The sequence below is a fragment of the Jaculus jaculus genome, chromosome 16 (genome assembly GCF_020740685.1).
Source record: "Jaculus jaculus isolate mJacJac1 chromosome 16, mJacJac1.mat.Y.cur, whole genome shotgun sequence".
Taxonomy (NCBI): domain Eukaryota; kingdom Metazoa; phylum Chordata; class Mammalia; order Rodentia; family Dipodidae; genus Jaculus; species Jaculus jaculus.
In genome coordinates this window covers 35,455,924-35,464,673 of record NC_059117.1, presented here as the reverse complement: position 1 = coordinate 35,464,673, position 8,750 = coordinate 35,455,924, and the positions used below count along the sequence as shown (strand labels likewise).

The following is an 8,750-nucleotide window of genomic DNA, read 5'->3' as shown; positions in this document are numbered from 1 at the left end:
CAGAGGAGGGAGATAGAACCTGCAGGAATTGTTTGGAAGCTTGCACATTGCTATGTCTTATCCACGTGTTTGTATGGTCTCAAAGTCTGCGACTGCACCTATGTATTTCCTGAATTAAAATGTTTGGGGCTATTTTATAACTATCTTTCAGCTCCCTGTAAGGCAATGACACCTAAAGATAAAAAAAATAGGAGACCTAACTTGGATTTCAAATCGGGACTCATGTTTTATCACCCAGTCAGGTGGTTTAGATAAATCACCTCATTTTATCACATCAATAAAAGAATGGGCAAGTGTTGGTATTAACTAATGTGATGAATGTGTCCTTTTGCTACATACTGGCTTACAGTATGGCCTATATTAAATCTTCACTAGGTGATAAAGCTTTTTGGGGAGTAGTGTTAATAGAGATAAGTAACTTGCTCATATTAAGCTTTGTCAACCAAGAAATTATAGATGATGTTAAAATAAAGCAAAGGAAGTTTACTTGGGTGCCAAATTAAGAAACATAGGCTCAGCTGCACTGAAGGAACTTTCCAGGAAGGAAAGTGATCTGAGGCTGTTAGCAAACTGGAAGTGGTTGCAAATAAGGGTGACTGTGAATTTTATATCTACTACAATTGTATCTAGACAGTCAAGAGGCAATACTAGCCACTCTGCTGTTTCTCTAACTCAGGAAGGTATTGATAGATACCCTCAAAATTGTTCCTTCTGTAAGATATTGTGTGGCTATCCTCCCATCCACAAATCTCTCACATCTAGGAAAGAAATTTTGCTTCATTTTTTTTGTGGGGGGGGGGATCATTTATGGCCATTTTGACTTTAGGCTAACTTGTCACACACAGGCTAATGTTTTGGCTGTTGGCTGTTTGTATGTGTTAGGCAAGTGCTGTACCACCTGAGCTACACCCGGCTCTGACTTTTAAAAATAATGTTATTTGGTGGGTATAAAGACAGTTTCGACATAATGGGGATTGTGGAGATGGATCAGTAGCCAAATGTATAGCTTGTACAACGTTGTGGGCCCCCATTCAATTTCCTGGTTACCTACATAAAGTCAGACAAGTGCTTATTTGCTTGACCCTGGTGGACCCCTCCTCCCCCACACATACCCAATTAGAAATTTAAAGTAACATGACACAGATATTTCATTAAAAACATGTATAAATTAGTAATTTATTGAGGTAAGCTTATACATTCCAAGAAACAATCTGGCTCCGAGACAGGATCTTCAAATTGCATAGATTCTTATATTATCACTTCAAACCCATGATATAAAATATTTCAAGTGGTACTTCATAAAAATCATAAATATCAATTATATAAATTAACTTATATCTTTAAGTTATCAATAAATTAAAAATAATTAAAATAGTGTCCTAAACATTCATACTGTCAGTTCTTCGTAGAGAACAACATACGGCAGGTACCCAGTGACAGGATATGCTTTCTGAACATTGGAAAGCTTGCTCATAAACTGATAACCTCAGGGGCCACGCTAGTTCCGGAAGGCCCTCAGGGCGTACTGCAAGAAATCCTGGAGGCTTCGCAGGATGAGCTGCATGGTCATGGTCTTCTGCCATCCATGCTGTGACTCCAGTTTCTTCATCAGGCTGGCATTTGCGGTTGGACTAGGGAAGACTATTTCATTTGGATTCTTTATCTAAAGAGAAAAAAAATTAACATAATTACTGCACCAATTATTTGCAAAGGAGTGCTCTATTCAAATTTGGGCTGAATGAGCCTGATTTGATCCCTGTGCCCTGACTCACCCAGGCTGGGTGAGATGGCTTTACTCCAGGCTCACCCTTATAGGGACCCTTGCATAGCAACTGAGTTTTTATGTGATTATTATTATAATTATTATTTTATGGCAACCAAATTCAAACTGCCTCCTTGTTGCTCTTCTCCCATTAGAGAGTAAGCATGCAAGGCACCACTATATTATTTCTCTTGTGTTATTCAAAGCAGTGCCTGACACGCAGTGTTGAAGTAGGTGACTGAAGAACCCATAGCTGAAGGTGACTGGTGGGTACTACATCAAGCACTTTCCCTCTCAGCAGGATCTATCTGATCCTGCTGAGAGTCCCTTGATCTGGGGTGTGAGGACTGCTGGGAACACCTCTCCAAGGTCCACTGCATGGGGATAAGTGAGTGGAAGGCTTTGCCCTCCAGGTATGGTCCTAAAGACAGCAGCACTGAGGTAACCAGAGAACTCTTTAGAAAGGTGAAGGCCAGGCCCCTCCCCAGACCTGCTAAATCACATTCTGCAGGGAAACAAGGCCTGCAGGGGATTGCTGTGCACTTGACCTATGAAAAGCTCTGCCTTATGGGGAGGAGATACAAGGGGGAGGGCCAGGAGCAGCACCCAGGTCTCTTTCCAGGACCCTGCCCATTGCATTGGACCAGGTCATCCATGCTCGGAGCCACCAAGTTTTCTTTAGCCACCGTTTCATAATTGGAGGTGTCCAAGCCCTGATCTTTCCTTTTCCACACTGTCCTTTGGCCACTTCTCTGTGCTATATCTCTTGTAGTATGAATGTCGCTTGACAGAGAGTAAATTATTAAAGCCGTATATTGTGCTCTGTTTCATTGGGGAGTGTTGGATATCTTCCTTCTGTGTGTGTGTGTGTGTGTGTGTGTGTATGTATGTATGTGTGTGTGTGTGTGTGTGTATATATATATATATATATATATATATATATATACACACACACATATATATATGTATGTATATACATGCACATATATATATGTATATATATATATATATGTTTCTCTTAAGCTAATAACATTAATATTAATATTCAGACCATATATTATAGTTTTATGTAGTTAGTGATGCTCTTTCCACAGAAAACCAAACAATAACAACAATAAAAAAAACCAAAAAGCGAAGGCTTGACAATCAAGAACTATTTCTCAGACCCTCTCTGTTACACATAACAGTCTCTGTTAGAACAATTTTGAGCCGAGGTGTCAGGTGCTTTCTCTGAGCCTCTTCCCCCTGCACTCCACGAGGGAGATGGAATTACTTACCTCTTGTTTCAAGATCTCAACCAGGGATTTGGAATTGCTCTGAATATCTCTGGCTATGTCCTTCTGATCATCACTTAAGTGGTTCTGGATATACTCCAGGTAGATCTGGAACTCCAGAAGACCAGAGGTGGTTTTCAACAGGCAACTATGCTATGAATAGAGAAGTTGGAGGCAATTGATTACTTCTTGGTGATGGACTCAATTTGTGGACCTGAGATTCCTACAGCTCAGCATCTTCTCCCTCTACCCCTCTAGGGAATTAGGCATTATGTTTTAGGACTCAGGCCGATATCAGCCCTAAGTATCTGGACAACTGGATGTACAATTTAATGTTTCACCCAAAGCCCAACAGATGTTAGTGTGCATCAGTGAGGTTCATTTACTGACTCCCTTCCCCATGATGCCCTTCCTGAGCTCTTGCCTTTGTCAGGACTGCCTTAAAACCTCCTCTTATGAAATAATCAGAAATTCAAATTATCTCATTGGAAGGAAACGGGTGTGAAGAGAGACTTCAGGAGGGAAGGTGGGCTAGATCCAGGGATAGCCAGAGAGATAAAATGGTCCCTTGACCACCTTACTTAGAATGAACTAGCTAAGCTTCCTTGGATTTCAAACATGACAGTTGTGAATAATCCCAACCCAGTGGAACTTTAATTGTTCAATGACAAACTCCTTCTTTACTGCTTCTAGAGTCGGTATATATGCTCATACCATATGCAAGAGACTTTGATCAAAGAATAGCTAAAATAAATATGACAAATCCATACCCGATTGTATCCAGCCTGAAAGCATCCGTCTTTTTCTAACATTGTTGGAAGGTTGAGATTGTTTTCTGACAGTGCCTCCTCATTTTCCAGACAGTCTTCATCATTGTCACATAGCTGGGAAAGAGAACACCAATGGTTCTTATTTAACTGCCTCTAAAACAAATGCCACTAGAGGGCCAATTGATGTTATACCTCAGCCAGAAAAGTCTCTAAGAAAAAGGAAGTCACAACCTATTAGCATCCTACTAAGCAGCGTAGTAGACTTGCTTTCCTCTCACTGGAAGTTTCTACTTGTCCATAGTTTCAGTTTTCTTATTTTGAAGTTGTCAGTTCTTAAACCCTCTCTTACACATTTAAGAATTAGGTACAATATTTATATAAAATACCTGGCAGTTAGTAGATACTTAATAAATGAAAGCAATTTTGATATTTTGGGACAAATATGATTTAAGTCATAGAAATAGATCATCTTGTCTAACTTATAATTTTAATAATGGAGTCCAGAGTTGGCAGGAAATTTGCTCAGAAAACAAAATGGGTTTGGTACTACCAGAACTAGAGTGTGGGTTCCCAGTTCTTTCTCCTTCATTCTCTTCTTTCTATCAAACACTCTACTAAACACTGTGCATTTAAGAATGGAATATACTTTAACCTCCTTATGACCTGCCACCCTCTGTGCTCCAAAGTATGCACATCAGTTGGATTGACCCTAGAGAGAGCTAACCACTTAGCTTACATACCTTGACAGCACTGCCACAGCCACGAACAGCTGGACATGCACTTCCAGTGGCCCCTCTCTAATCCTCCCAAAGTCCAGGGACAAAATGAAGGCTGAAAGGCCTTATTTTGGGCAGGGGGAAAGGAGACCTTAAGAAGCCATGACTAGATGTGGAGCTGAGAGTGGGCCACTCTGTATCTTCCAGGAATTCGATCATTTCTGTATTTTCCAGAAAGGTGAAACCTCCAGAGACCAGCAACATAAACCACAGAGCACAGTCTAGTGTGGCCCTTCGGTCTCACATCTCCAGTGCCCCAGAACCCGGCAAGACCTCCCAATCTGGAGCCTCCGTCCACATGCACGAGGAGGAGAATCGTCCCTTTCACCAAGCCTACCCACCTCTGTTCTCAGGTCCAAGATTCTCCTGAGGATGAATGTCATCAGGTTTTCAGTGTTTTGTGCAGAGGTATATGTTGGTTTGTTGGCTGTGGTGTCACCTGTGCCCTCTCCTCTCTGGACCTTTGGGTTTGGGAAAGCAGAAGCTGTCACCAGCAGCAGTCCCAAGAAGGCAAGTGGGTGGAGGGCTTCTGTGAGGAGGAAAAGGAAAGCAGAGTGAGCTGCCAGTCTGGCCGGGAGCTGCTGCTGGCTGCTGGCCAGCCCTGAGCCCTGAGCCCTGAGCCCTGAGCCCTGAGCCCTGAGCCCTGAGCCCTGAGCCTCCCTGGGCTTGTCACACACCTCCTCCCTCTCAGGCACTCAGCAGCCCCAGCAGAGGGCGAGGATTTCCTTCACTTACTTGTGCAAAGGAACTTCATAGCTTTGGTTCCTGGAGCGCAGAAGGAGCTCTCTTTCGTGTCTGGTGGGCTCAAGTGCAGAATGAGCCACAGACATCCCTGGGCTCATATTTATTGGGAGTTGAGTCTCTAATTTTGAGACTCATGGGAAAATCCCACATTTGATAAAATCTTTGTTGGAGGGTGGGGGTGGGGCCAGGGTGGGTGGGGCTGATTGGAAACATTATTAAGATTGTGCAATGTGACGTCATTTAGCATCTAAAGAATCACAACTCTGGGGAAAAATGTGTGGCTTAAGTCATCCTTGAGGCTAGTACTAAAAAGTAAAAAGCATGGTCACTCTTTACTTTCTTCTTTCTTTTTGGTTTTTTGTGACTCAACACTTTAGCATGAGTAGAGAAAAAAAATAAGCTGAAATCATGCATGATGCTTTTCAAGGAGGAAAAAAAAAACATAGCTGAAGTGACTATGTTTAAAAAGTACTTCAAGTACATAGATTTAGTGACCCATTTTATTCATATTTGTCAAACACTGACATCTTCTCACCTGAGTTTCCTCACATCTCCTCACAGATCTCAGCCTGGGGTCACACTGAGCATGAACTACCAGTTTATTCAGTCCTATGTTCATGGATTTTGTTTGGACCTGCTGTTGACCAAGTGCTTGTACACCTACAAATATTCTGCAGCTATTTCTAGGGGTCTTCACATGTGGGGTTGTGTGTATATAACATGTATAAATGACCACTGTTGCCATCAAGTAGCAACTGCAATTTTCTAGCTCACCTATTCCAGCCCACTTTGTCGAGGTCCCACCATGCCCTGCTCTCCCTCCAGGGTTCTCTTGCAGATCTTCTTGGAAGGAACTGTGATTTCAGTGCTACGGAGTTGTCCTGAGCTGCGGTCCTGTCCCCACTTCTTCTTGAGACACTCCACCCTGCTTTACAGTATGGTCCTGGTGCCCTGGAGTACCTGGGCGAATCTCATTGGACCTCTCATCTGCTGTAGCCCTCAAATTACTGAGGTCCATGCACTTCAGGAATGATGAAGAATGAGAATGTCAGGCTGGAGAGATATCTTTGTGGTTAAGGTACTTATCTGCAAAGCCAAAGGAGCCAGGTTTGAACTACCAGGACTCACATAAGCCAGATGCACAAGGTGGCACATGCATCTGGAGTTTGTTTGCAGTGGCTGAAGGCCCTGGTGTGCCCTATCTCTCTCTTTGTCTCTATCTGCCTCTCTCTCCCTCTCTCTCTCAAATAAATAAGTAAATATTTTTTTTTAAAAAAAAGAATGAGAATGTCAAAGAAGGGTCTCATGACATCTTAAAAATCTTGTGTTTGTCATTTTTTTTTCTTCAATGACTAGATTTTAATCTGAAGATGGCATGGCTCATGGCCCTGAATAACTCCATGCTCAACCTTCCTTGCTGAGTCAGACTGAAGCAGATTCCCCTTTTCCTCAGATGACTTCCCCTGCAGAGGGTCCTTGGTTCCTTCTGCATAGGTCCTTTATGGTCTTTAGTCCAGGTGACTCCCCACCTGTCTGAACAGCCAGATAACACTGATAATGAGTCTAGGCTGAGACTAGGATTCTTGTGTGGTGCCTAAAAAATATGTACAAAACACAGTGTTAACATCACGATCAGCTTCTTTGCTTTGAAAGATTTCTTCAAGATTGTTCAATGACCTTTGCTAGGGCACTGAAGACATGCATTACATATTCTTACTGTGTTCCGTGTATAACATATTAGGGTGCACCTGCTGAAGACAGTGAGGCCAGCCATTCTTGCACTGCTTGTTTCAACAGAGACTGCAGTCCTAGAGGTAGTGGGACTTTAGTTTGAAAATAAAAATGGGAGAGGAAGATGGTTTCATGTTCAGTGCGCTTGAGCCTGAGGCAGATTTGACACTTCTGAGCTGTGTCCTGTCCGGCGCCTGCTTCCCCAGCCACGCGCTGCTGCAGGCCTCCTGTGTCTACAGTTGCTTTCCCTCGCTTGCCTGTTTTTTAGAAAATATAACTAAATAATCACCCAGTTCATAACTCAATACAACATTCATATTTACCTTTTCAATGAAAAGTATATTCTTTAGAGCAGGAATATAGCCATGGTAATATGTTCAAATAAGACTTCAGGGTGTTTAGGGGAAAAGTAAGTCTATTTCTTTTCTTGACTCAATGTTTTCAGAGAGACCCTGTCTCTGCCTGGTCTGGAAGAAGTTTTCCAGCTCCCAGGTACTCGCTTCTGTATTTACATTGCTGGCTTGGATGTATGTATGCAAATCCATACATACAAATGCACACATACACACACGTACATATACCACGCATGTCCATGGCGTGGAAACTGTTGTACAGCTTCCCATCAGAGTCACAGCTTAGGCTGAAAGCCCAACACTGCCACCTGCCATGCCTTTAACCCTGCCTGATTTACCTCTTGTCCCTTATTTGTCCTGCAATCTAGAGTACTAAGTTCTTCCCTCACAGGGCCACTGTGAAGATAGAACGAGACAGAGTGTCAAAAGCATTCCTGGGTGTACTCATCCTTCAGCAAGCCCCACATCCTTTTAAGTTTCAGTGGATGGAGCTTCTGCTTGGAGAGATCTGATAGCCTGGCTGTCAGTTCACCTGGGGTCTGGCCTACAGAGTTACTACAAGACAGCCAGGACACTGTACCAGTGATTAGTTAGTCTCCCAGTTATTTTACCCAGGAAGACATGAGATCCTAGGTTCTGTTAAAAATCCCTATGGCACACAGCAGAAAATGAAAAATAATTTTTTAATGTTTTTTTTTTTTGAGGTAGGGTTTCACTAAGGCTGACCTGGAATTCACTATGTAGTCTCAGGGTAGCCTTGAACTCACAGTAATCCTCCTGCCTCTGTCTCCTGAGTGCTGGGATTAAAGGTGTGCACCACCATGCCCGGCTTAATGTTATTTTTAGAAGATTAGAACACTCAAATGAGGTCCCTTAATGTAGATAATAACTTGCCTAATCTTGCACCCAACATTTTCTGAAGCCTCTGCTGAGTGCTTTTCTGTCACAGTCCGCAGCTTGGGCCTAGTCATCTTTATTATTCAAGTCTGTCTCAAGCACGAGGGGCCAGACTACGGCAGAGCTTGTCTTCTGTCTGCAGCAAAGGGCAGGTCTATAAGGGTTTGGAAGGTGAGGGAACTGTGGATTTGATCAGTAGCAGTGCCTTTGGTTGGCACTTGCTTAGGGTTGCAGTGCACTCGTCCCGCACCAAAACATGCATGCAATGACCCTAGTTCTCCCATGGGAGCTACCTTTTTGTATCTCAGTGGATTTCCATTTCAAGAATTCATCCCTGGTTTGTGTGTGTGTGTGTGTGTGTGTGTGTGTGTGTGTGTGTGTGTGTATTTAAGATTTTTTTTTTTCCTTACAGCAGTTCACTGAAAAATAAAGAGGAAGGCACA

At 42.9% G+C, this 8,750-nt stretch overlaps 1 protein-coding gene across 1 annotated transcript; it reads right to left on the bottom strand.

Moving 5' to 3' along the window:
* Window positions 1–1,498: 1,498 nt before the first annotated feature.
* Window positions 1,499–6,344, bottom strand: LOC101608080 (interleukin-6). Its single transcript, XM_045135645.1, has 5 exons — window positions 6,287–6,344; window positions 4,924–5,111; window positions 3,807–3,920; window positions 3,040–3,189; window positions 1,499–1,663 (listed from the first exon to the last, which is right to left on the bottom strand). Exons 1-5 carry the CDS (start codon window positions 6,342–6,344, stop codon window positions 1,499–1,501), a joined length of 675 nt encoding a protein of 224 aa, XP_044991580.1.
* Between the last annotated feature and the right edge of the window lie 2,406 nt (window positions 6,345–8,750).

Excerpts from the sequence above, each read along its gene's own strand:
- LOC101608080 (XM_045135645.1), bottom strand. The coding sequence starts at position 6,344 with ATGGACCTCAGTAATTTGAGGGCTACAGCAGATGAGAGGTCCAATGAG. Across the intron at positions 3,190-3,806 it reads TTCAGGCTGGATACAATCGG|CATAGTTGCCTGTTGAAAAC; the intron begins GTATGGATTTGT and ends CTCTATTCATAG. Across the intron at positions 1,664-3,039 it reads TTGAGATCTTGAAACAAGAG|ATAAAGAATCCAAATGAAAT; the intron begins GTAAGTAATTCC and ends TTTTCTCTTTAG.